The sequence below is a fragment of the Microchirus variegatus genome, assembly GCF_963457635.1.
Source record: "Microchirus variegatus genome assembly, chromosome: 22".
Classification (NCBI taxonomy): Eukaryota; Metazoa; Chordata; class Actinopteri; order Pleuronectiformes; family Soleidae; genus Microchirus; species Microchirus variegatus.
Genome location: NC_139823.1, coordinates 20,411,124 through 20,438,317, shown reverse-complemented (window position 1 = coordinate 20,438,317; position 27,194 = coordinate 20,411,124). Strand labels below are relative to the sequence as shown.

Below are 27,194 nucleotides of genomic sequence, written 5' to 3'. Positions count from 1 at the left end.
CATCACCACCAACATCATCATCATCATCATCTTCATCTTCATCTTCACCATCAGCATCATCTTCATCATCACCATCATCATCTTCATCATCACCATCACCATCATCATCATCATCTTCATCATCACCATCATCATCATCATCATCATCATCATCATCTTCACCATCATCATCATCTTCATCTTCACCATCATCATCATCATCATCATCATCTTCATCATCATCAGCATCACCATCATCATCATCATCTTCATCATCACCATCATCATCATCATCATCATCATCATCATCATCATCATCTTCACCATCATCATCATCTTCATCTTCACCATCATCATCATCATCATCATCATCTTCATCATCATCAGCATCACCATCATCATCTTCATCATCACCATCATCATCATCATCATCATCATCTTCATCATCATCTTCATCATCATCTTCATCATCATCATCATCATCATCATCATCTTCATCATCTTCATCACCATCATCATCATCACCATCATCACCATCATCTTCATCTTCACCATTGTCATCATCATCATCATCATCATCACAGAGGAGGAGATAAAGGAGAAGAAGGAGGTCAGACAGAGACAGAATAAAGAGACCAGGAGCAGATCATAAGATTATAGATGTTATAACTGTGATGTCATCAGTCTGTGATGTCATCACAGTTGTGTAAACAGTGATGTCATCACAGTTGTGTAAACAGTGATGACATCATATCATAATCACATCTTTCATCTTTAAAGATCAAAGTCTAACTGAAAACAATCAAAGGCTTCTCTGCTGTAGCTCCTCCCAGTGGGCGTGGTCAGTGAGCGTCTCTCAGCCTTCACTCACTCATGTTGTTATTTGCTGCTGCTGCTGTTGGTGAGTTCACACTGATCTGTCTCTGACCTTTGACCCTCTGACCTCTGACCCTCTGACCTTTGACCTCTGCAGGTTGTGTGTGAGTCGTGTTGAGGTGAAAATGAAGCGCTCCCTGGTGATTGGTCTGCTCGTGTGCTCTGCTCTGATTGGCCTGGGTGAGTTTGATCACTGATCAATAACTGATCAATAACATCATTGATCATCAGAAGCAGCAGAAAAATGGATCAATGATCGCTGGATTATTGATCCGAACATTTATTCATTATTTATTCACGGCTTTGTTTCTGAGACTGTTGGAGTCGACTGACGACGTCTCCATTGTTGTGTGTGTGGGTCGTGGTGGTGGGAGGAGTTTGGGCTTGTTGCCAGGCAACAGCAATGACTGATGCTACTGTTCTCACAACTGAACTAAGCTAACACTCCCTGTTTCACTCTCTATGCTAACCCTAAACTAAGCTAACTCTCCCTGATTGAGTCTCTATGCTAAGCTAAACTGAAAAAGCTAACTCTCGCTGTTTCAGTCTCTATGTTAAGCTAAACTGAACTAAGCTAACTCTCCCCTGTTTCACTCTATGCTAAGCTTATTTGAACAAATCTATCTCTTGCTATTTGCCTCTATGCTAAGCTAAACTTAACTAAGCTATCTCTCGCTGTTTTCAGTCTCTATGCTAGGCTAAATTGAACTATTAGCCTGCTAACTCTAGCTTCCTATGTTTCAGGATCAGCCATTCGTTGTTACAGCTGTAAAGATTACACCGGCAGCTGTACCAAACAACGAGACTGTAGCTATGACGATGCCTGTCTGACACTCACTGAGAGGGGTAAGACTACACCTGTACTACACCTGTACTTCACCTGTACTACACCTGTACTACACCTGTACTACACCTGTATTACACCTGTACTACACCGGTATTACACCTGTACTACACCTGTGCTACACCTGTACTACAACTGTACTACACCTGTACTACACCTGTACTTCACCTGTACTACACCTGTACTTCACCTGTACTACACCTGTACTACACCTGTACTTCACCTGTACTACACCTGTACTACACCTGTACTTCACCTGTACTACACCTGTACTTCACCTGTACTACACCGGTATTACACCTGTACTACACCTGTACTTCACCTGTACTACACCGGTATTACACCTGTACTACACCTGTACTACACCTGTACTTCACCTGTACTACACCTGTACTTCACCTGTACTACACCTGTACTACACCTGTACTTCACCTATACTTCACCTGTACTACACCTATACTTCACCGGTACTACACGTGTACTACATGTGTACTACACGTGTACTACACCTGTACTACACCTATACTACACCTGTACTTCACCTGTACTTCACCTGGACTACACCTATACTACACCTGTACTACACCTGTAGTACACCCGTGTACTGTTATTCACTTGTAGTACACCTATGTACTGTTATTCACCTGTACTGTAGTAACACCTGTGTACTGTTATTCACCTGTAGTACACCTGTGTACTGTTATTCACCTGTAGTACACCTGTGTACTGTTATTCACTTGTAGTACACCTGTGTACTGTTATTCACCTGTAGTACACATGTGTACTGTTATTCACCTGTAGTACACCTGTGTACTGTTATTCACCTGTAGTACACCTGTGTACCGTTATTCACCTGTAGTACACATGTGTACTGTTATTCACCTGTAGTACACCTGTGTACTGTTATTCACCTGTAGTACACCTGTGTACTGTTATTCACCTGTAGTACACATGTGTACTGTTATTCACCTGTAGTACACATGTGTACTGTTATTCACCTGTAGCACACCTGTGTACTGTTATTCACCTGTAGTACACCTGTGTACCGTTATTCACCTGTAGTACACATGTGTACCGTTATTCACCTGTAGTACACATGTGTACTGTTATTCACCTGTAGTACACCTGTGTACTGTTATTCACCTGTAGTACACATGTGTACTGTTATTCACCTGTAGTACACATGTGTACTGTTATTCACCTGTAGTACACCTGTGTACTGTTATTCACCTGTAGTACACATGTGTACTGTTATTCACCTGTAGTACACCTGTGTACTGTTATTCACCTGTAGTACACCTACAATAGTAACTGAGTGTGTGTGCAGGTGGGATGACGTACCGTCAGTGTCTGAAGTACTCTGACTGTGAGTACAGTCGTCTCGGTCAGATGTTCCCACACGTAAGCACACAGGAAGTGACCCTTCAAAATAAAAGCCACTAGTTGTGTTTAATGTGGTGTAAACATGTAAACAAAGGTGTATTCACTCATTCACAGGTGTCCAGTTTCACCTTCAAATGCTGCAACTCAGACCTGTGTAACTCCGCCCCCTCCTGGGCTGCCAGCTCTGTGATTGGTCTGGTCTCTGTGATCGTCATGTGGTGGTCCATCCTCTGAGGAGTTAACCCCGCCCCCATGACCTGAGCTCAGTCACATGACAAATATTAACTCCGATCATTAATGATCCCACTCTGAGACAGAGGAAGTAAACTGACCTTTAACCTTTAACCTTTAACCTGTGCATGACCTTTAAATAAAGTTTGGTCAACTACACCGTCTGTCTGTGACGTTTAAATAAAGTTTGGTCAATTACACCGTCTGTCTGTGACGTTTAAATAAAGTTTGGTCAACTACACCGTCTGTCTGTGACGTTTAAATAAAGTTTTATCTGACTTTGTAATGTTTTACAGTGTAGTACAGTTAAATACAGAGTACTGTAAAAGTATAGTGTCATTTACAGGGTGTGTATATGTCATGTAAAAAATGACACTATACTTTTACATAGTGTTAGCTGTACTACACTGTAAAAAATGATACTATGTCATATATATATATGTTAGGGTAAGTCTTCAGGAAATGAATGTGTCAGTGTAATGTGTGTGTGTGTGTGTGTGTGTGTGTGTGTGTGTGTGTGTGTGTCTCTCTCTCTCTGTGTGTGTCTCTCTCTCCCTCTGTGTGTGTGTGTGTGTGTGTGTGTCTCTCTCCCTCTGTGTGTGTGTGTGTGTGTGTGTCTCTCTCTCTCTCTCTCCCTGTGTGTGTGTCTCTCTGTGTGTGTGTGTGTGTGTGTGTGTGTGTGTGTGTCTCTCTCTCTCTCTCTCCCTGTGTGTGTGTCTCTCTGTGTGTGTGTGTCTCTCTCTCTCTGTGTGTGTGTGTGTGTGTGTGTCATGAGGATGATGATCAGCTGATTCTCAGTTAAACTCAGACTCTTCATCAGTTCAGCCTGAACACACACACACACACAGAGACACACACACACACACACAGGTCAGTAAATTTCCTCTTAACTTTATTATTTTTAATGTTATTTACTGTTGTTTATTGTTGTTTACTGTTGTTTACTGTTAATCTAATCTGATGATCATAATAATCTAATCTGATTTAAACTCTAAATTAATGTCAAATTGTCAGAATCACAAGATCAGGACCAGGGTTGGACACTTTGGTCCACTTTGGTCCACTTTGGTCCATTTTGGTCCACTTTGAGGACAGACTTGTCCTTGTCTCCTTAGTCTGCTCTGGTTTTTAGGTGCTAGGATTTTTTTTAGTCCTGGTCTTGGTAATCTTGGTTTTGTTAGTCCTGGTTTTGTTAGTCTTGGATTTTTTAGTCCTGATCTCGGTAGACCTGGTCATGTTAGTCCTGGTCATGTTAGTCCTGGTCATGTTAGTCCTGGTCATGTTAGTCCTGGTCTCGGTAGTCTTGGATTTGTTTGTCCTGATCTTGTTAGACAGAGGACAGAACCCTAAGGGACACAGTGAAGGACACTAAAGGACACAGTGAAGGACACTAAAGGACACAGTGAAGGACACAGTGAGGACAGTGAAGGACACAGTGAAGGACACAGTGAAGGACACAGTGAAGGACACAGTGAGGACAGTGAAGGACACAGTGAAGGACACAGTGAGGACAGTGAAGGACACTAAAGGACATAGTGAGGACAGTGAAGGACACAGTGAAGGACACAGTGAAGGACACAGTGAGGACACAGTGAAGGACACTAAAGGACACAGTGAGGACAGTGAAGGACACAGTGAGGACACAGTGAAGGACACACTAAATGACACAGTGAAGGACAGTGAAGGACACAGTGAAGGACACAGTGAAGGACACTAAAGTACACAGTGAGGACACAGTGAGGACACAGTGAGGACACACTAAAGGACACACTAAAGGACACACTAAAGGACACAGTGAGGACACACTAAAGGACACACTAAAGGACACAGTGAGGACACTAAAGGACACAGTGAGGACACAGTGAAGGACACAGTGAAGGACACAGTGAGGACACACTAAAGGACACACTAAAGGACACAGTGAAGGACACAGTGAGGACACACTAAAGGACACAGTGAGGACACAGTGAGGACACTAAAGGACACACTAAAGGACACAGTGAGGACACTAAAGGACACACTAAAGGACACAGTGAAGACACAGTGAAGGACACAGTGAGGACACTAAAGGACACAGTGAAGACACAGTGAGGACACAGTGAAGGACACACAAACATGTCTTTGTCTCTTGTGATTCCAGCGTCATGGACAGAAAGCTGGATTTGTCTCGTCTCACGGACGATGAAGCCAAACACGTGTGGGACGTAATTCAGAGAGATTTTAATCTGCGTAAGAAAGAGGAGGAGCGACTCGGGTAAACAAGCTCCGCCCCTTCCACTGTGTGTGTGTGTGTGTGTGTGTGTGTGTGTGTGTGTGTGTGTAAGACGTCATTGTTGTGTGAGTGGATCATGACACACACAAAAGCTCCAGTGTTTTCACTGTGGACTCAAACTCCCATCAGCCCCTGGGGCAGAGTCATGAGCCACTGATTAATGATGTGTCTATGGTCAACAGTCATGTGATAAGCCCCTCCCCCATCACATGATTGGTTGTTTACGCTGTTTGTTACCATGAAGTGTGTGTGTGTGTGTGTGTGTGAGTGTGTGTGTGTGAGTGTGTGTGGGGGTGAGTGTTAGTGTGTGTGTTCATCATGTGTTCATGTGTTCATCATGTATTCATGTGTTCATGTGTTCATCATGTATTCATGTGTTCATGTGTTCATGTGTTCATGTGTTCATCATGTATTCATGTGTTCATCATGTGTTCATGTATTCATCATGTATTCATGTGTTCATCATGTGTTCATCATGTGTTCATGTGTTCATCATGTGTTCATGTGTTCATCATGTGTTCATGTGTTCATGTGTTCATCATGTGTTCATGTGTTCATCATGTGTTCATGTGTTCATCATGTGTTCATCATGTATTCATGTGTTCATCCACAGAGATCTGAAGACACAGATAGAGAAGGAGGAGTCAAAGCGTGAGCTGCTGTCAGTGCAGACTCAACTGTCTCAGTGTGTGTGTGTGTGTTGTCTTCAGCCCTTTAAGTTCCTGTTGAACAGTAAACGTTGTTGTTTGGACTGTACCATGTTCACCTGTAAGAGCTGCAGCCGCTACAACAGGAAGGAGCACGGCTGGGTGTGTGACAACTGCCGCATGACCAGGTCAGAGGCCCCGCCCACCACACACACACATCTGTCAGAGCTCAGGCCCCGCCCACCACACACACCTGTCAGAGCACAGGCCCCGCCCACAACACACACACACACCTGTCAGAGCTCTGACTGTGTATCGTGTGTGTCTGTGTGTGCCTGTGTGCGTGCTTGCGTGCGTGCGTGTGTGTGCGTGTGTGTGTGTACTTTCAGAGTGTTGAAGATCGGTACTGCAGGCTGGTACCACGACAACGTCAGGAACAGATTTAAACGCTTTGGCAGCGCAAAGGTCATGAGGTCACTGTACAAGAGGCTCAATGGAGAGGGTGAGTCATCACAGACACACAACTGTAACACAACTGTACTACAACTGTAACACAACTGTAACACAACTGTATTACAACTGTACCACAACTGTACTACAACTGTACCACAACTGTACTACAACTGTACTACAACTGTAACACAACTGTACTACAACTGTAACACAACTGTAACACAACTGTTACACAACTGTACCACAACTGTACCACAACTGTACTACAACTGTACCACAACTGTAACACAACTGTAACACAACTACGACTGAAGCTTCTCTCATTCAAAATCCTGACATGGTTTGTGTGTTTTGTGTGTTTTGTGTGTCATCAGGTGGTCGTGATGATGACACTCAGAGTATGCCTGACGTGAGGAACTGTGAGTCATCAATGAACACATCAGTGTTTGTTTGTCTGTGATTATGGATGATTGGTGATTGTTTATTGTGCATTGATGACTGTTTATTGTTTATTGATGACTGTTTATTGTTTATTGATGACTGTTTATTGTTTATTGATGACTGGTGAACGACTCCTCTGTCTTTGCAGACACGTACAACGCTAACGAGGACGAGCACGGAGACGTGGAGGCTCAGCGATACAAAGGGGTAAAGACGTAAAGAGGATTAGGGTCACGTGACTGAGTGACTGAGTCATGTGACTGAGTCATGTGACTGAGTGACTGAGTCATGTGACTGAGTGACTGAGTCATGTGACTGAGTCATGTGACTGAGTGACTGGGTCATGTGACTGGGTCATGTGACTGAGTGACTGGGTCATGTGACTGGGTCATGTGACTGAGTCATGTGACTGAGTGACTGGGTCATGTGACTGGGTCATGTGACTGAGTCATGTGACTGAGTCATGAGTCATGTGACTGAGTGACTGAGTGACTGAGTCATGTGACGCCGGCTCACTTCCTGTTTGTCTTTGTCTCAGATGAGGAAGAGTAAACGTCTGTTGTCAGTTCATCCTCTGGACTTTGACCCAGAAGAATATTACTCTCACTCACGACGAGCCTCTGTACAGGTGTGTCTCCCCTGAGGCCGACGCCCCCTCATTATCATATTTCATCTTTGTCACCTGTCACATCACATAACACGTGACATTATCACATGACATTATCACATGACAGATGCAGGAGGATCGTTTTTTCAGGAACGATGTGGATTATGACGTTTACACGCAACGCATGAACCGCAGGAAGAGTCTGGACCGATACGCCATGAGGCCTGGTCAGTACTACTGCAATACTACTGCAATACTACTACAATACTACTGCAATACTACTGCAATACTACTGCAATACTACTGCAATATTGCCTGTGTTTGTTAACTTGTTTACCTGTGTTTGTTAACTTGTGTTTGTTTACTTGTTTACCTGTGTTTGTTTACCTGTTTGTTTACTTGTTTACCTGTGTTTGTGTACTTGTTTACCTGTGTTTGTTTACTTGTTTACCTGTGTTTTTTTAACTTGTGTTTGTTAACTTGTTTACCTGTGTTTGTTTACTTGTTTACATGTGTTTGTTACTTGTGTTTGTTTCCCTGTGTTTGTTTACTTGTTTACCTGTTTGTTTCCCTGTGTTTGTTTCCCTGTTTACCTGTGTTTGTTTACTTGTTTACCTGTGTTTGTTTACCTGTTTTTTAACCTGTTTGTTTACCTGTTTTTTTACTTGTGTTTGTTTCCCTGTGTTACTTTACCTGTTTACCTGTGTTTGTTTACTTGTTTACCTGTGTTTGTTTCCCTGTTTACCTGTGTTTGTTTACTTGTTTACCTGTGTGTACTCAGAGGAGTACGCAGACAGTCGTATGGTGCGTACTCGCTCTCTCTCTAAGATCACGGCGTCCGTTGCTCGGCAACAATACGTCGACACGTCTGACGAAGACGACTTTCCTCGATATCCGCTCGTTCACCATCAAGCGCCGCCGCACCGTCGCCGCAACAGCAGGACGTCTTCTCAAGAGAATCTGGGACAAGCTCCGCCTGTAAGAGCTAACAGCCAATCACTGTTTGATGCTAACAATGCTAACCATGCTAACAGTCACATGGTGTTCTAGATCAACGAGCTGAACAAACGTATGTTTGCCATTGAGAGTCTGCTGAGTCGTCTGGAGGAGAAGATGACGCCAGGTGACGAGGTGAGATAAGCCACGCCCCCACACACGTCCACACGCGCTCACTAGCGTCCACACGCGTCCACATGTCTCTTCATGAACGTCCACACTGTCCATGTCCGTCCTCTAGGCTTCGACGCCGTCGGGTCAGAACGAGGAGGAAAAGCTGAGGAGGAAACTGAGCGAGTTGGCGGGAAACCTGAGCGATAAAGGCGTGTCCTCAGAGGACGAGGGCGGGAAGAAGACATGTGTGGACAAAGGACCAGGACCAGGACCAGGACCAGGACCAGGACCAGGACCAGGACCAGGACCAGGACCACTGGTCTCTCTGGACTCTCTGAAGGAGCTGAGCTCGTCCAGTGACGAGGTGCCCAACGAGGCTCAGAAGGTGGGTCACAGGTCAGAGGTCAAGGTTGCTGAAGGGCAGTTAGCCTTTATCAGAGGGCAGTTAGCCTTTAGCTGCAGATAGCCTTTAGCTGCTGTTAGCCTTTAGCTGCTAACATGTGTCCTCTACATGACTTTCAGAGCTCCAGTGCCTCCGCCCTCTGTGACCTCACCACTGAGGTCCTCAGAACCATTAACGCCACAGAAAACGCCATGGTCGCGTTCGGCCTCTCTGAACCGAGCCCACGCTCAAAGATAGGGGGCGCTGATGTAAAGCAAGTGGACGATGCGTTCAGGGAACTTGAGAAAAATGTAAGATGTAACGTAACGCTGCGTAAACCCCGCCCCCATCCCTCACCTCATGATGCCTGTCTACAGCATGACATCATGTCTGGACTGGCTTTGAGCGTCTGAGCTGCCACCACACGCAGCACCAGCAGAGGGCGCTCTTCTAATAATCTGATTATATCATCACGTTAAAGTCTGTGATGTTAGTAGTGTTGTTAGCAGCACTGTTAGCAGTGTTGTTAGTAGCGTTGTTAGCAGTGATGTCAGCAGTGTTGTTAGCAGCAATGTTAGCTGCATTGTTAGCAGTGTTGTTAGCAGCATTGTTAGTAGCAGTGATAGCAGCCTGGTTAGCAGTGTTACCAGCACTGTTAGCAGTGTTGTTAGAGGTGTTGTGAGCAGCACGATTAGCAGTATTGTTAGCAGTGTTGTTAGCAGTATTGTGAGCAGCACTGTTAGCAGTGATGTTAGCGGCATTGTTAGTAGCGGTGTTAGCAGTGTTGTTAGCAGCAGTGTTAGCAGCATAGTTAGCAGTGTTATTAGCAGCATTGTTAGTAGCGGTGTTAGCAGTGTTGTTAGTAGTGTTGTTAGCAGCGCTCTTAGTAACGTTGTTTTTAGCAGTGATGTGGAGCTGCATTAGCGCCCCCCTCAGGTGACTGAGGTGTGTTTCTCTTCTCACCTGCACAGGTTTACGTCACTGCGGGTCAATCGTACGAACTGGAGACCAAACTTCGTAAACTGGAGCAAAACGCCAGGAATCGCTTCGGAGGAGCGACGGACTCTGAGCTGTCGGAGCTGGAGGACGTGGTGGCGCTAACGGCCGCTAGAGTCCAGAGCACTGAGAGCGAGGTCAGGGTCAGCTGATGTGTAGTACAAGTACATATGTGGATATGTTATATATATATATGTATGTAAATATATATATATATATATATACTGTATATAAAGTGTTGTAATGTTTGAACTTTAACATTAACGTTGTTGTTTTTCTGCAGGTTTCTGACATTGAGAGTAAACTCGCTGCTCTGAGCGCAGGATCAAAGAAGAAGGCGTGTTTGTTTGTTTACAATCAACAATAACATTTAATAACATGTAAACATCACTCAAACATGACAAACATACTTTGTTTCTGCAGGTTTCTGCTTCTCAGAAGAGGAAGTCCACACAGGATTTACTGAGTAAGATGATTGATTATTGATTATTGATGATTGATGATTGATGATTGATGATTGATGATTGATGATTGATGACTGATTCAGTGTGACATCATCATCATCATCATCATCATCATCAACAAACAAACAAACACTTTACATTTGTTTGTTTTTCTGACAGAAACTAATGGAGCTCAGTGGAAGAACAACATGTACTGAACCTGAGACAGAACCCTGAGACCAGAACCCTGAGACCAGAACCCTGAGACCAGAACCCTGAGACCCTTAGAGAACCTGAAACCTGAGTCTCAAAAATCCTGAGACCAAGAATCAACAAGTTAGTTAAATTAATCCAGAGATTAAATTAGTCTAGAGGTTTAGTTAATCCAGGTTTATTTAGTCTAGATTTAGTTAGTCCAGGTTAAATTAATCCAGAGGTGTTTAAATGTTTCAAATGAATATTCTATTATTCTAATACTAATCCATGTTTATGTTTATACTAAAGAAAACAAATATAATCAAAAACACATTCTACAATAACTGAGTTTAATAAAACCTAAACTTCCTGATCAATAAAACTCTGCTTATGTGTCATTTATCTCTGTCACACACACACACACACACACACACACACACACACACACACACACACACACACACACACACACACACACACACACACACACACACACACACACACACACACACACACACACACACACACACACCAAATGTTTTTCAAATTATTTTACAAACTTTTAAAAACTAATTTACAATTTAATAGTGGTTTTATTTTGAAAATCTTCACTACTTGTTAATGTAGACACATCTATCGTGACGCAGTACACTTCCGCCCCGCCACAATAAAAGCCTGCCGTGTGTGTGTGCGCGCGTGTGTGCGTGTGTGTGCATGTGTCATTCATGAATCATCTTCATCATCATCATCTTCATCATCATTGTCTTAAATGTGTCCTCTGTCTTCTGTCTTCTGTCTTCTGTCCTCTGTCTTTTGTCTTTTGTCTTCTGTCCTTTGTCCTCTGTCTTCTGTCCTCTGTTCTCTGTCTTTTGTCCTCTGTCCTCTGTCCTCTGTCTTTTGTCTTCTGTCTTCTGTCTTCTGTCTTCTGTCCTTTGTCCTCTGTCCTCTGTCTTCTGTCCTCTGTCTTCTGTCCTCTGTCCTCTGTCTTTTGTCTTTTGTCTTCTGTCCTCTGTCTTCTGTCCTCTGTCCTCTGTCCTCTGTCTTTTGTCCTCTGTCCTCTGTCTTCTGTCCTCTGTCCTCTGTCTTCTGTCCTCTGTCTTTTGTCTTTTGTCTTTTGTCTTTTGTCTTCTGTCTTCTGTCTTCTGTCCTCTGTCCTCTGTCTTCTGTCTTCTGTCCTCTCAGGAGCAGACAGAAGTCCTCCTTGTCCCTCAGAGACTCACTGCTGCCCTCTACAGACCATAAACCTGCTGTATTTACACAGATGTGGTTTAATCTGGATAATCTACATAATCTCTATGTCTTCACAGTGAAGGTTATCAGTGTAACCCTGGTTCTCTGAAAACAGGAAGTGATGTGTGACAGCAGCAGCAGTGCATTATGGGAGGTGTAGTTGATGGTGAGCTGCAGGTCAAAGGTCAAAGGTCAGAGTGTGTTTGGATGATTCATGTTGGTGAGTAACTGCAACTCTGTTCACTTTGACTCTTTTGGATTATTTTAGGATTATATTTATGTTTTTGACTTAAAATGTTTCTATAAACAAAGATCACAACATGGATTAGGATTAGATTAGTGTGTGTGTGTGTGTGTGTGTGTGTGTCTGTGTGTGTGTCTGTGTGTGCGTGTGTGTGTGTGTCTGTGTGTGTGTCTGTGTCTGTGTCTGTGTGTGTGTGTGTGTGTGTGTGTGTGTGTCTACGTGTGTCTGTGTGTGTGTGTGTCTACATTTGTGTATCTGTGTGTGTGTATCTTTATGTATGTGTGTGTGTGTGTCTGTGTGTGTGTGTGTGTGTGTGTCTGTGTGTGTGTGTCTGTGTCTGTGTGTGTATATGTGTGTGTGTGTCTGTGTGTGTGTGTGTCTACATTTGTGTATCTGTGTGTGTGTGTATCTTTATGTATGTGTGTGTGTGTGTATCTGTATGTATGTGTGTGTCTACATTTGTGTGCGTGTGTGTGTGTATCTTTATGTATGTGTGTGTGTGTGTGTCTACATTTGTGTGTGTGTGTGTATCTTTATGTATGTGTGTGTGTGTGTGTGTGTATCTGTATGTGTGTGTGTGTCTACATTTGTGTATCTGTGTGTGTGTGTGTGTATATTTCTGTATGTGTGTGTGTGTGTGTATCTGTATGTGTGTGTCTACATTTGTGTATCTGTGTGTGTGTCTGTGCATGTGTGTGAGTGTGTGTGATGGGTTTATGTAAATACAGACCTTATCTCTGACCTTTGACCTCCATCACATAACGTGATTAACTGATGTTGTTAAATCACTAACTTATTAACTTATTAACTTAACTAACTACAGTTGTATCATCGTTCTTAGAGAACGTTTCATCTGGATTTAAATTAGTTAAACACTGAATAACTCACTATTCCCACAAATCTGACCTCTGTGACCTTTGACCTCTGTGACCTTTAACCTCTGTGACCTCTGACCTATGTGACCTTTGACCTCTCTGACCTATGTGACCTCTGACCTCTCTCTCCACTCTGTCTTCATGTGTGTTAGTTTTCCTCCTCGTCACAGTCCAGGTGGGTGGAGTCTAACTCTCTCTCTCTCTCTCTCTCTCTCTCTCTCTCTCTCTCTGTGGTCAGAGATATTATGGTCTGGATCATAAGTGGTGTCATATTGAACAGTGGATGGTAGGAAACACACACACACACACACACACACATGAATGGGTCATTATTCAGATTAACAGATTAAATATTAACATCATGGGAAAATAACAAAAATGTGCTGACTCATGTTAAATGACAGTAAACAGTCTGTGTTTCTATGGCAACCAGCTGTCAATCAAATATGCTGACTCACTTTTACACAAACTGAAGATTGATCTTCCTCCTCTTCTTCTCCTCCTCCTCCTCCTCTTCCTCAGGAGCAGCGTGAGCGTTACTCTCAGAGACTCACCTCGGTCTGTATCTTTACCACTTCCTGTTTCCTGTGATGGGTGTGTGTGTGATGATGATGATGATGATGATGATGATGATGAAGATCACACTGACCTGTTGTTGTTGACAGGTTTCTGATGACGATGAGAAAATGTCTGTGGGAAGTTATGGAAGCTTCAGGGTCAGTCTGACACACACACACACACACACAAATACACATACACACACGTAGACACACACACACACAGACAGACAGACAGACAGACAGACAGACAGACAGACACACACACACACACACACACACACACACACACACACACACACACACACACAGACAGACAGACAGACAGACACACACACACACACACACACAGACACACACACACACACACACACACACACACACACACACACACACACACACACACACACCTGTGTAATCTGCTCTGCTCATCAGTGACATCACTTCCTGTCACATCTTCACTGAACTCTCTGACCTTTAACCTTTTCTAATATTGATTGTGTTGATCATTGATTGTGTTGATTATTGATTGTGTTGATTATTGATTGTGTTGATCATTGATTGTGTTGATTATTGATCATTGATTGTGTTGATTATTGATCATTGATTGTGTTGATTGTTGATTGTGTTGATTATTGATCATTGATGTATTGATCAGGACTGTGCGGTGGAGGCGGAGGAAAAGTATCGTAAAGTCGTGGTCGCTAACGTGCAGCTTCACAATGAGAAGACGGCGCTCATGTATCAGGTGGACACTTTGAGGGAGGAGCTTAACGACATGGAGGAGCTGCTGTGGGAGGAGCGACGACGATGTGACGTGACCTCAAAGGTCAGAGGTCACAGACGGGGTCACGATCAAAGGTTAAGAAAGAAAACGATGACAATGTTTGTGTTTCTTCAGGAGTTTGAACGACAACGACAAGAACACACTTCTCTGAAGTTCACTGTGACACACATGAGGGACACTCTGATGGTCAGTGACACACAACAGACACACAACAACACAAACTGAGACACACTGACGGTCAGTGACACACAACAACACAACCTGAGACACTCTGGCAGTCAGTGACACACAACAGACACACAACAACACAAACTGAGACACTCTGACTGTCAGTGACACACAACAGACACACAACAACACAAACTGAGACACTGACTGTCAGTGACACACAACAGACACACAACAACACAAACTGAGACACTCTGACGGTCAGTGACACACAACAGACACACAACAACACAAACTGAGACACTGACGGTCAGTGACACACAACAGACACACAACAACACAAACTGAGACACTCTGACGGTCAGTGACACACAACAGACACACAACAACACAACCTGAGACACATGAGTGTCTGAGATTATTGATGGATTACAGAAATACGGCGTGGTTTTACCTCACGTCGCCCCCAGTGGTGAGTTGGGGAAGTGCGATGAAGATGAAGCTGGCTTCTCATTGGCTCAGGAGGCGTGTCCTGGTGTCAGGGAGAGCATGCTGGGTAAGAAACCACCACTGGTTACCATGGTAACGTCAATGTTGTCTTTGTAGTGTGTGTGTGTCTGTCTGTGTGTGTGTGTGTGTGTGTGTGTGTCATTCGTGTCTTTATGTCCTCGTGGTCTTCGTGTCCTTGTGTCTTTATGTCCTCGTGGTCTTAGTGTCCTTGTGGTCTTAGTGTCCTTGTGGTCTTTGTGTCCTCGTGGTCTTCGTGTCCTCGTGGTCTTTGTGTCCTTGTGGTCTTTGTGTCCTTGTGTCTTTATGTCCTCGTGGTCTTTGTGTCCTTGTGGTCTTTGTGTCCTTGTGTCTTTATGTCCTCGTGGTCTTCGTGTCCTCGTGGTCTTTGTGTCCTCGTGGTCTTTGTGTCCTCGTGGTCTTTGTGTCCTCGTGGTCTTCGTGTCCTTGTGTCCTTGTGGTCTTCGTGGTCCTCGTGGTCTTTGTCCTGATGAAGATCTTCAGTCCTCCAGTGGCCTCGGTTAATTCCCGTCTTCTCTTGTGAACGTGGTGTAAAATCCGCTTTGTCCTCCAACGTCTTCTTCGATGGTCTTTCAGATAAAGCTCGTCCCCAGCGTCCAGCAGAGGACGCCACATGTCCTCAGGATGAGATGAAGGACGTCACATGTCCTCAGGATGAGATGAAGGACGTCACATGTCCTCAGGATGAGATGAAGGACGTCACATGTCCTCAGGATGAGATGAAGGACGCCACCTGGAGGATGTTTAAATGTTCAGTGAACGGTGAAACACAAGGGTCAGATTTCAGATCTGCAGTTGCCGTGGTAACCATGGAGAGTAAACGTGAAACCACTTCAGAGAAGGTTCAGGTCCAAGTCTTCAAGTCCAGACTCATTCCACTAAAAGGAGACACGGTGCTGGGTTCTGATGAGGACTGGACTCAAACCGGTTTGTCTGTCCATCAACAGAATCCAGAAGGACAAAGTCCTCAAGAGACGGAGAATTCAGAAGGTCAAAGTTTCCACAGTCTTCAAACTCTAGGAGACAAACATGTGACCTTCAGTGGTCTCAGCTGCTCTGATCCACATGGACCAGCAGAGGGCGACGCTGTTGGAGAAAGACCGAGTTCACAAGAGGAGGTCAAGAACCAGAGGATTCATGAAGAAGAGTCTCCTCTGGTTCAGAAGACCTTTGAAAACCAGAACCAAACACCACAGTCTGCTGCGGGATCTCTGTTTGTCCACAGGGGGGCGCTGCAGGACTGGACAGGTCTGGACAAGATGGTTCAGAGCATCCTCAGGCAGTTTCTCCAGAATCAAAGTTTTATGGCTGAGATGAGGAACCATGTTCCTGAAGACATGGAAATAAGAACCAAAGTTCTGGATCAGCAGGGTCCTCAAGACCACAACAAACCATTAGAAGATGGAGATCAAACCCAGGATCCTGAAGGTTCTGGTTCCAGCACTGACCGAAGAGCTGCAGGAAGAACCTCAGAGGTCACCTTCAGAACTCAGAGGAACCAGGACCCTGACCTGGACCCTGACCTGGACCCTGACCTGGACCCTGACCTGGACCCTGACCTGACTCTGTGCTTCTGCTGCCATGATTTAGTTTTTGTGGACTCATACTTTGCTGAACCCTTTGAGAGCAGAGCAGAGGATTGTGGGTCAGATCAGGATCTGGATCAAGAACCAGAGGAACCACAGGGACCTGCTGAAGGTCTACAGGAGGAAGGTGGTCCAGGGTCAAAGGTTGTGTTTCCTGTGAAGAACAGGAAACAGAATAACGACTGTGACATTTTATAACTGATCATGTGACTGATGATGTCACCGTCAGCTTTTTTAAATAAAGTTTGATTCATTTGAACTCATGTTTGTGTGTGGGCTACTGCCCCCTGGTGGGCTCTGACAGTACTGCAGGACACAGAGATACAGACACACACAGATACAAATACACACTTTTTCTTCGTCCTCATTTCCTCGTGTCTCTGTCTTTCGTCCTCGTGTCTCTGTCTTCGTCCTCTTGTCCTCGTGTCTCTGTCTTCGTCCTCTTATTTCATGTCTGTCTTCGTCCTCTTGTCTCTGTCTTTCGTCCTCGTGTCTCTGTCTTCGTCCTCTTATTTCATGTCCGTCTTCGTCCTCTTGTCCTCGTGTCTCTGCAGCTTCGAGCAGCGTTGGACAGCGTGGACGAAGTGGGCGTGTCCAACAGTTACCTGACCAAACACCTGGAGAAGATGAGAGCCAATCGTAGCGCTCTGCTGGCCCAGCAGTGAGAGGGGGCGGGGTTACCTGACATCAACATGTGGGCGGAGTTTCCCAGATGGGTCTTGAACCAGAGCAAGGAAACAAGGTGGAGTCATGTGACATCTAGGGGGCGTCGTCCTCCTGTAACTGTCCTTATTATTAAGCCCCTCCCCCTGAATAAACTGGGCGTGGTCATGGATGAAGAGTGTATGAATCAGAGTTATTGATCGTGTGCTGATCACTGGTGATTGGTTCAAATCATGAATGTCTCGTCTCTGATTGGATGTTGGTGAAGGTTTAATCTCATGGTGTCTCATGATGGTGTCCTCTGTCTGTCTGTCTGTCCTCTGTCTGTCCTCGTCTGTCCTCTTTTGTTTGTGACGTCAGTGAGTTTGTGAATCCATGCTTTAAATCTGGGGCTTTTATTGTGAAAGGGGGAAACAGGAATTGTGTGGGCGGGGTTTAAATGAAGCTCAGATGAACATAATCAGTCATTATAGTCATATAAATATTTATTAGTGATTAATAGTGATGTGAAGCTCTATTTTATTTGATTTATTGTTAAAGTAAAACATTACGATTGTTCTTTTTTCTATTTTCCTAAAGAAAAAAAGCCGAGTCGTCGCTCTTGTGTGACGTCATCACCGCGCGCCTCACCACGCTGAAGAAATGAGTGATTTCTTCTTCTTTTTCTTCTTCTTTTGTCGCTTGTGATAAAAATGTCGGTTTTTCACGATGAGATCGAGATCGAGGACTTTGAATATGACGAAGACACGGAGACATTTTACTTCCCGTGTCCCTGCGGGGACAAGTTCGCTATCACCAAGGTACGTTGACCCGGAGCTAGCGGCTAACGGCTAACGGCTAACAGCTAACAGCTAACAGCAGCAACAATCCTGTAAATGCGCTTTAACGTCAGATTAAAACACAGAATCATCTCAATCTCGTGGTTTAAGTGTTTGGAGAATGTTGACGTTCGTCAGGTTTAAAACAACATGAAGCAGGAAGTGAACACAATCCGTGACGATTATGACGTCACATGTTCACGTGTAAAATAAAATGACGTCATGTTGTCTTTTTAAATGTGCTCGTGCTCATCTGCTGCGTGTTTATGACGCAGTTAATGAATGAATGAAGTGTGTCCTTGCGTTCATGTTGTTCATGTCCTCATGTTGTTCATGTCCTCATGTCGTTCAATGTCCTCATGTTGTTCATGTCCTCATGTCGTTCAATGTCTTCATGTCGTTCCTGTCCTCATGTCGTTCAATGTCCTCATGTCGTTCATGTCCTTCCTGTCCTCATGTCGTTCAATGTCCTCATGTCGTTCAATGTCCTCATGTCGTTCATGTCCTCATGTCGTTCATATCCTCATGTCGTTCATGTCCTTCCTGTCCTCATGTCGTTCAATGTCCTCATGTCGTTCATGTCCTTCCTGTCCTCATGTCGTTCATGTCCTCATGTCGTTCAATGTCTTCATGTCGTTCAATGTCTTCATGTCGTTCCTGTCCTCATGTCGTTCAATGTCGTCATGTCGTTCATGTCCTTCCTGTCCTCATGTCGTTCAATGTCCTCATGTCGTTCATGTCCTCATGTCGTTCATATCCTCATGTCGTTCATGTCCTTCCTGTCCTCATGTCGTTCAATGTCCTCATGTCGTTCATGTCCTCATGTCGTTCAATGTCCTCATGTCGTTCAATGTCTTCATGCTGTTCATGTCCTTCATGTCCTCATGTCGTTCAATGTCCTCATGTCGTTCAATGTCCTCATGTCGTTCATGTCCTCATGTCGTTCAATGTCTTCATGTCGTTCCTGTCCTCATGTCGTTCAATGTCTTCATGTCGTTCCTGTCCTCATGTCGTTCAATGTCCTCATGTCGTTCATGTCCTTCCTGTCCTCATGTCGTTCAATGTCCTCATGTCGTTCATGTCCTCATGTCGTTCATATCCTCATGTCCTTCATGTCCTTCCTGTCCTCATGTCGTTCAATGTCTTCATGTCGTTCATGTCCTTCCTGTCCTCATGTCGTTCATGTCCTCATGTCGTTCAATGTCTTCATGTTGTTCCTGTCCTCATGTCGTTCAATGTCTTCATGTCGTTCCTGTCCTCATGTCGTTCAATGTCGTCATGTCCTTCATGTCCTCATGTCGTTCAATGTCATCATGTCCTTCCTGTCCTCATGTCCTCATGTCCTTCATGTCCTCATGTCCTCATGTCCTTCATGTCCTTACTGTCCTCATGTCCTTCCCTTCCTCATGTCGTTCATGTTCCAGTCTTTCATGTCCTCATGTCCTTCCATTCCTCATGTCCTTGTGTCCTTTTGTCTCTCCTCTCCTCATGTCCTTCCCTTCCTCATGTCCTAATGTCCTCCATATCCTTCCTTCCCTCGTGTCCTTTTGTCTTTCCTCTCCTTATGTCCTCATGTCGTTCATGTCCTCATGTCCTTTTGTCTCTCCTGTCCTCATGTCATTCATGTCCTCAGGTCCTTCATGTCGTTCATGTCCTCGTGTCCTTTAGTCTCTCCTCTCCTCATGTCCTCATGTCCTTCATGTCCTCAGGTCCTTCATGTCGTTCATGTCCTTCATGTCCTTGTGTCCTATTGTCTTTCCTCTCCTCATGTCCTCATGTCCTTCATGTCCTTGTGTCCTTTTGTCTTTCCTCTCCTCATGTCCTCATGTCCTTCATGTCCTTGTGTCCTTTTGTCTTTCCTCTCCTCATGTCCTCATGTCCTTCATGTCCTCAGGAAGACCTTCAGAGTGGAGAAGACGTGGCCTCGTGTCCCAGCTGCTCTTTGATCGTCAGAGTCATTTATGACCAGGTCAGTTAATCTGATCATCTGGATATTATGGGATGTTGTGATGATATTATGGGATGTTGTGATGATATTGTGGGATGTTGTGATGATATTATGGGATGTTGTGGTGATATTGTGGGATGTTGTGATGATATTATGGGATGTTGTAGTGATATTATGGGATGTTGTGATTATATTATGGGATTTATGGGATGTTGTTGTGATATTATGGGATGTTGTGGTGATATTATGGGATGTTGTGATATTATGGGATGTTGTGGTATATTATTGGATGTTGTGGTGATATTATGGGATGTTGTGATGATATTATGGGATGTTGTGATATTATGGGATGTTGTGGTATATTATTGGATGTTGTGGTGATATTATGGGATGTTTTGGTGATATGGGATGTTGTGATGATATTATGGGATGTTGTGATGATATTATGGGATGTTGTGATGATATGGGATGTTGTGATGATATTATGGGATGTTGTGATGATATGGGATGTTGTGATGATATTGTGGTGATGTTCTGGGATGTTGTGATGATGTGGTGATATTATGGGATGTTGTGGTGATATTATGGGATGTTGTGATGATGTTCTGGGATGTTGTGATGATGTGATGATATTATGGGATGTTGTGATGATATTGTGGTGATATTATGGGATGTTGTGGTGATATTATGGGATGTTGTGGTGATGTTTTGGGATGTTGTGATGATGTGGTGATATTATGGGATGTTGTGGTGATATTATGGGATGTTGTGATGATGTTCTGGGATGTTGTGATGATGTGATGATATTATGGGATGTTGTGATGTAAACACGTTGTTGTTTATCTTTCAGGACGTGTTTGTTTCTGGTGAAATCATCCCTGCGTCGTCTTCAGAGAACAAAGTGGAGCTGATTCAGTCCTGATTTATTCACCTTTATTTAAACTGCTGCTGTTTCTTCTTCTTCTTTTTATTATTATTATTGTTGTTGTTGTTATTATGACGTAAATTAAAAACCTCAGTGTTAGTCTTCACCTAAAAAAGCACAAGTTTTCATTCTGACGTCCTTTAAATTGTTTTTATATGAGATTAAAAGATATTTTCTGGATTTAATCTCATGGTTGAAGTGTTTTTGGAGAATTTGGCCAGTTTAACCTGATGGTGGCGCTGTTGTCATCTCGTCAAGACTGATGTATCATGTATATTAAATAAATTAGCATAATCTGATTAAATGTAGGATTATGTGTGGAGTTCACAGATTACTAACAAAACGTTTTAATGATTCAAATTTTTATTTAAAAACTGACCTGAGATTGACTGGATTATACTGATCTGATCGTATAATCCAGTATAATCCAGTGAGACGTAACATTTATATTACAGCAGTTTCTTTAATCTGGAATATTTTCACTTTTCTTTGATTTTTAAAAACAAAAACATTTGAAATCATTGAGAAAAAAACATTGATCAGTGTTTTATCACCAGGAGGCTTTAGCCCCTCCCTCTTCACTTTAGCCCCTCCCTCTTCACTGTAGTCCCTCCCTCTTCACTTTAGCTCCTCCCTCTTCACTTTCTGCCCTCAGCAGTGAGGAGGACGGCAGCAGCAGCGTCTTGAGCCTGGTGCAGCAGAGCTGTTGCTCTCTGCTGTGTCTGAAAACAAAGGTCAAAGGTCACAGAGTGAAGACACAGAGGACACAAGAAGACACAGAGGACACAAGGACACAGAGGACACTCACCTTGGTGATGAAGACCTGGTCTGTGATGTCTTTGAGGTTGATCATGACGTTAAAGTACCCGCCGTAAACTGCCGTCTCCAGAGCTTTTGCTGCCACCTGCAGGTCACAGAGGGAACAACAGCTCAGATTACATCATCTGTACATCTGTGTCTTAATCCAGAGTCTGGATTAAACCCAGAGATTAACAGATCTATTTAGTTTTTATACAAACCCCCTCACCTGAGTGTGTCTCACTCTCTCACTCTCACTCTCACTCTCTCACCCTCTCACTCTCTCACTCTCACCCTCTCACTCTCTCACTCTCACCCTCTCACTCTCTCACCCTCTCACTCTCTCACCCTCTCACTCTCTCACCCTCTCTCACTCTCACCCTCTCACTCTCTCACCCTCTCACTCTCTCACCCTCTCACCCTCTCACTCTCTCACCCTCTCACTCTCACTCTCACTCTCTCACCCTCTCACCTGAGCATCAGACTTGCAGGACACGTTGCCGTAGACGATCATCTCTTTGAGCGGTGACCACAGATCATTGATCTTCTCTGCCAGAGCTAACGGGACGCTAACGGCTAACTGAAGACTGTGCTGCAGCGCTGTGTTTCTGCTACACACACACACACACACACACACACACACACACACACACACACACACACACACACACACACACACACACACACACACACACAGAGACAAACACACACACACACACCTGTCAGTCTGTGTAACAGTCATTAAAAGTGTGTGTGTGTGTGTGTGTCTCTGACCTTTGAACTTCCTCCACCGTCGTCTTCGGCATCTTCATCGCCGCCTACGACAGAGAAAACCTTCAGTGACACAAGTTTACACAAACTGTCCAACAGGACAACAGCTGTCCCTCAGTGTTGGACGTTGTTGGACATGTCCTCACCATGTAGCTGTTGAAGACAGCTGCGTCCTCGTCCACCATGTCCAGCAGCTCGTCCATGGCCTGATGAAACGGTGGAATGAGTCGTCTCATGACGTCGTCCAACTTCTCAAACTGTCTCTTCCCGTACGTCATCTGTCCAACCATCGCAGCCAGCGCCGCCCCCTGGAGGACAGAAAGAGACAGACGTCCTCACACACAGACGTCCTCACACAGACAGACGTCCTCACACAGACGTCCTCACACAGACAGACGTCTCACTCAGACTAACCAGAGCTCCCACAGCTGCAGACACAGATCCTCCTCCTGGAGTCGCCGTCCGAGCTCCGACGCTGAGGACGAAACTACGAAGAGACGACGACGTGAGACGATCGCTGTCCTGAGACGCCACCATGTACCTGTGCAGGTGAACGTGTTACTCACTCGTTCACTCTGACTCACTCGTTCACTCTGACTCGCACGTTCACACAGACTCACACGTTCACACAGACTCACACGTTCACACGTTCACACAGACTCACACGTTCACACTGACTCACACTGACTCACACGTTCACACTGACTAACACATTCACACAGACTCACACAGACTCACACAGACTCACACGTTCACACTGACTCACACATTCACACAGACTCACACGTTCACACTGACTCACACATTCACACAGACTCACACGTTCACACTGACTCACACATTCACACAGACTCACACGTTCACACTGACTCACACGTTCACACAGACTCACACGTTCACACTGACTCACACATTCACACAGACTCACACGTTCACACAGACTCACACGTTCACACTGACTCACACGTTCACACTGACTCACACATTCACACAGACTCACACGTTCACACTGACTCACACATTCACACAGACTCACACGTTCACACAGACTCACACGTTCACACAGACTCACACGTTCACACTGACTCACACGTTCACACAGACTCACACAGACTCACACGTTCACACTGACTCACACATTCACACAGACTCACACGTTCACACTGACTCACACGTTCACACAGACTCACTCGATGATCCTCTCCCTGGGCTTAAAGGGGCTCAGTGAATCCAGACCCAGTTTACTGATCACCTGACAACAGACAGACAGACAGGTCATGTGACAACAGACAGACAGACAGACAGACAGACAGACAGACGGGGTCAGCTGACCAGTCGGACTTTGTGCTCTTCCTCGAGGACGAACAGCTGATCTTTGTTGATGTAGAAGTTGGCGCAGTCCATCAGAGCTTTGAGAGGAACGAGCCCAACCATCTGAGAACCAACCACGGGGAGCTTCAGCTCCTGAACACACACACACACACACACGTAAACAAACCAACTCTGATCACATGATGTCACCTCTGACCTCTGACCTCTGACCTCAGCCTCTCTGCAGACTTCCTGGTAGACGGCGTGGACAGGTGTCTTCTCAAAGTCCAGGATGTTAGTGGACACTTGAGCCAGATTAGACTCATCCAGGAACCAACCAAGACCCTGGACCTTCTGCAGCCGCCCGGGCTGAGACACATGAGGACATGAGACATGAGAGACATGAGGACATGAGGACATGAGAGACATGAGGACATGAAGACATGAGAGACATGAAGACATGAGGAGATGAGAGACATGAGGACATGAGAGACATGAGGACATGAGGACATGAGAGACATGAGGACATGAGAGACATGAGAGACATGAGGACATGAGACATGAGAGACATGAGGACATGAGGACATGAGGACATGAGAGACATGAGGACATGAAGACATGAGAGACATGAAGACATGAGGAGATGAGAGACATGAGGACATGAGAGACATGAGGACATGAGGACATGAGAGACATGAGGACATGAGAGACATGAGGACGTGAGACACATGAGGACATGAAGACATGAGGACATGAGAGACATGAGGACATGAGAGACATGAGGACATGAGACACATGAGGACATGAAGACATGAGGACATGTCCTCGTGTGCTCCCACACACCTGTCCTTGGCCCCGCCCCTGCTCACACACACCTGTCCTTGGCCCCGCCCCTGCTCACACACACCTGTCCTTGGCCCCGCCCCTGCTCTCTGATGTCCAGAGCGATACGATGAGCTTGTTCTTTGGTCGCGATCAGATTCACGTTGTACGCGATCAGAAACTTGCGAGCTCCGGTCACCGTGGCGCCCCAGGACGGGACGAAGGAGGCGGGGCCAAAGTCTGGCATCCACTCGTCACGCTTGAGCTTCAGCAAACACAAAATATGTTGATTTAAGCTTTTATTTTGATAGAAAGTGACAGGAAGTTTGCCCTCCACAATAAAAGCACGTTACCTTCTCAGGTAAAGCTTCATATTCTCCCGCTCTCACTGCTGGGAGGCTCCGCCTCCTCTCATGACGAGCAGCTTCTCCATAGAGATAGACTTCACACACACACACACACACACACACACACACACACACACACACACACACACACACACACACACACACACACACACACGCAAGCAAGACACACACACACACACACAGTCATGTGTTATGTTTAAATAAAGTTTACATTCAAAATCTCTCTCTCTCTCTCTCTCACCAGGGACGTTCAACATGTCGGCTAACTTCTGTCCAAACACAGACGCACAGTGGACACAATCGTCCATCGAGACATTCTGGACGGGGACGAAGGGACAGACGTCCAACGCTCCGGTACGAGGGTGTTCACCTGCACACACACACACACACACACACGTCACAATGCGTGGCCCCGCCCCCTCTGACCTGAGTGTGTGGCCCCTCCCCCTCTCTCTGACCTGAGTGTGTGGCCCCTCCCCCTCACTGTGACCTGAGCGTGTGGCCCCTCCCCCTCTCTGTGACCTAAAGGTGTGTGGCCCCTCCCCCTCTCTCTGACCTGAGCGTGTGGCCCCTCCCCCTCACTGTGACCTGAGCGTGTGGCCCCTCCCCCTCTCTCTGACCTGAGTGTGTGGCCCCTCCCCCTCTCTCTGACCTGAGTGTGTGGCCCCTCCCCCTCTCTGTGACCTGAGTGTGTGGCCCCTCCCCCTCTCTGTGACCTGAGTGTGTGGCCCCTCCCCCTCTCTCTGACCTGAGCGTGTGGCCCCGCCCCCTCTGACCTGAGTGCTTGGTCATGTCGATGAGGTTGAAGGCGTGGCGTGCGGCGTTGAGCGCCGCCTCCACCACGGCGTCAGGAGAACCAACGAAGGTGAAGACGGTTCTGTTTGTGGAGGAACCAGAGTCCACGTCTAAGAGAGAAACTCCAGGAGAACTGGAGATGGACGAGGAGATGGAGGAGATCACCTGAGCACAGAGAGAGAGGTCAGAGGTCAGAGGTCAGAGGTCACCTGACCACAGGGACCCTCCCCCCCCCACACACACACACAGAGTTAAAAATCAGCTCCTCTGAACAGAACAGAGAGGTCAAAGGTCAAAGGTCAAAGGTCAGTGTTTGTTAAAACAAACTGGAGTTTAAAGATTAATCTCAGCAGTTCAGAATTCATCAGAGGACCAAAGAAAATCTAAGGACAGGATTACCTGAGATTATTGTGGACTAGAGAAATAACATTTGATCAGATTAAGTGTAGATATATCCTCAGATTATAATCAGATTAAGTGTAGATATATCCTCAGATTATAATCAGATTAAGTGTAGATATATCCTCAGATTATAATCAGATTAAGTGTAGATATATCCTCAGATTATAATCAGATTAAGTGTAATCCCTTGTCACTGACCTCCTGGTTCCGTCCCTCAGAGAAGTTGGGCACACACTCCACCAGCTGAGCCATGACGACTGTGACGCTGAGCCTCTGTGTGACCGGAGAAAACACACCAGACTCCGCCCCCTGACCCGCCCCCTGACCCGCCCCCTCAGGGTCAATCATTCATGCTCTGACTCCGCCCCCTACAGGACAAACAGCAGTGAGCGTTTCATCGTTGATTTATCAGTTGAGTGCAGACTGATGCTAATGCAGAGCTAGCTGTTTGGTGATCGTTACCCATGCTAACGCTAATCCAAACTGAAAACATTTGCGTTGTTCCTAATGAGGCTGCACAGTGTTAGCACGACGCTAATGCTTATTGTATCCTCGCTAGCTTACCTTTGGTAATAGGTTTGCCAAATTAGCTGCAAAGTAGTAGCATGCTAATGCTAAACAAATATGTGCTGGCATATCGGTGAATACAGACACACACACACGGACAGACACACACACACAGACACACACACACACACACACACACACAGACACACACACACAGACACACACAGACACA

The 27,194-nt window shown here is 45.3% G+C and overlaps 4 protein-coding genes across 4 annotated transcripts; 3 read left to right on the top strand and 1 right to left on the bottom strand.

The window, feature by feature from the left end:
- The first annotated feature begins 957 nt into the window (after window positions 1-957).
- Window positions 958-3,548, top strand: cd59a (CD59 molecule (CD59 blood group) a). The gene is made up of 4 exons (XM_083908365.1): window positions 958-1,035; window positions 1,600-1,701; window positions 3,027-3,100; window positions 3,197-3,548. Exons 1-4 carry the CDS (start codon window positions 981-983, stop codon window positions 3,314-3,316), a joined length of 351 nt encoding a protein of 116 aa, XP_083764491.1. The 5' UTR covers window positions 958-980; the 3' UTR covers window positions 3,317-3,548.
- Window positions 3,549-5,457: 1,909 nt separating this feature from the next.
- Window positions 5,458-10,948, top strand: mlpha (melanophilin a; the record flags this gene model as incomplete). Its single annotated transcript, XM_083908996.1, has 15 exons — window positions 5,458-5,567; window positions 6,199-6,420; window positions 6,622-6,734; window positions 7,060-7,104; window positions 7,275-7,333; window positions 7,665-7,754; window positions 7,861-7,960; window positions 8,515-8,711; window positions 8,784-8,864; window positions 8,971-9,228; window positions 9,366-9,536; window positions 10,197-10,358; window positions 10,505-10,558; window positions 10,645-10,687; window positions 10,845-10,948. 15 exons carry the CDS (start codon window positions 5,458-5,460, stop codon window positions 10,880-10,882), a joined length of 1,743 nt encoding a protein of 580 aa, XP_083765122.1. The 3' UTR covers window positions 10,883-10,948.
- Window positions 10,949-18,129: 7,181 nt separating this feature from the next.
- Window positions 18,130-21,292, top strand: dph3 (diphthamide biosynthesis 3). Its single transcript, XM_083909001.1, has 3 exons — window positions 18,130-18,297; window positions 20,210-20,284; window positions 21,114-21,292. Exons 1-3 carry the CDS (start codon window positions 18,190-18,192, stop codon window positions 21,183-21,185), a joined length of 255 nt encoding a protein of 84 aa, XP_083765127.1. The 5' UTR covers window positions 18,130-18,189; the 3' UTR covers window positions 21,186-21,292.
- A 534-nt stretch (window positions 21,293-21,826) lies between these two features.
- ftcd (formimidoyltransferase cyclodeaminase) lies at window positions 21,827-26,707 on the bottom strand (the record flags this gene model as incomplete). Its single annotated transcript, XM_083908770.1, has 14 exons — window positions 21,827-21,910; window positions 21,997-22,092; window positions 22,459-22,597; window positions 22,761-22,804; window positions 22,904-23,065; window positions 23,172-23,298; window positions 23,948-24,009; window positions 24,090-24,221; window positions 24,300-24,437; window positions 24,976-25,155; window positions 25,244-25,332; window positions 25,500-25,628; window positions 26,035-26,218; window positions 26,654-26,707. The coding sequence occupies 14 exons, from the start codon at window positions 26,705-26,707 to the stop codon at window positions 21,827-21,829; spliced, it is 1,620 nt and encodes a 539-aa protein (XP_083764896.1).
- Window positions 26,708-27,194: the final 487 nt, after the last annotated feature.

Excerpts from the sequence above, each read along its gene's own strand:
- dph3 (XM_083909001.1), top strand. The coding sequence starts at position 18,190 with ATGTCGGTTTTTCACGATGAGATCGAGATCGAGGACTTTGAATATGAC. Across the intron at positions 18,298-20,209 it reads ACAAGTTCGCTATCACCAAG|GAAGACCTTCAGAGTGGAGA; the intron begins GTACGTTGACCC and ends TCATGTCCTCAG. Across the intron at positions 20,285-21,113 it reads TCAGAGTCATTTATGACCAG|GACGTGTTTGTTTCTGGTGA; the intron begins GTCAGTTAATCT and ends TTTATCTTTCAG.
- cd59a (XM_083908365.1), top strand. The coding sequence starts at position 981 with ATGAAGCGCTCCCTGGTGATTGGTCTGCTCGTGTGCTCTGCTCTGATT. Across the intron at positions 1,036-1,599 it reads CTCTGCTCTGATTGGCCTGG|GATCAGCCATTCGTTGTTAC; the intron begins GTGAGTTTGATC and ends CCTATGTTTCAG. Across the intron at positions 1,702-3,026 it reads TCTGACACTCACTGAGAGGG|GTGGGATGACGTACCGTCAG; the intron begins GTAAGACTACAC and ends GTGTGTGTGCAG.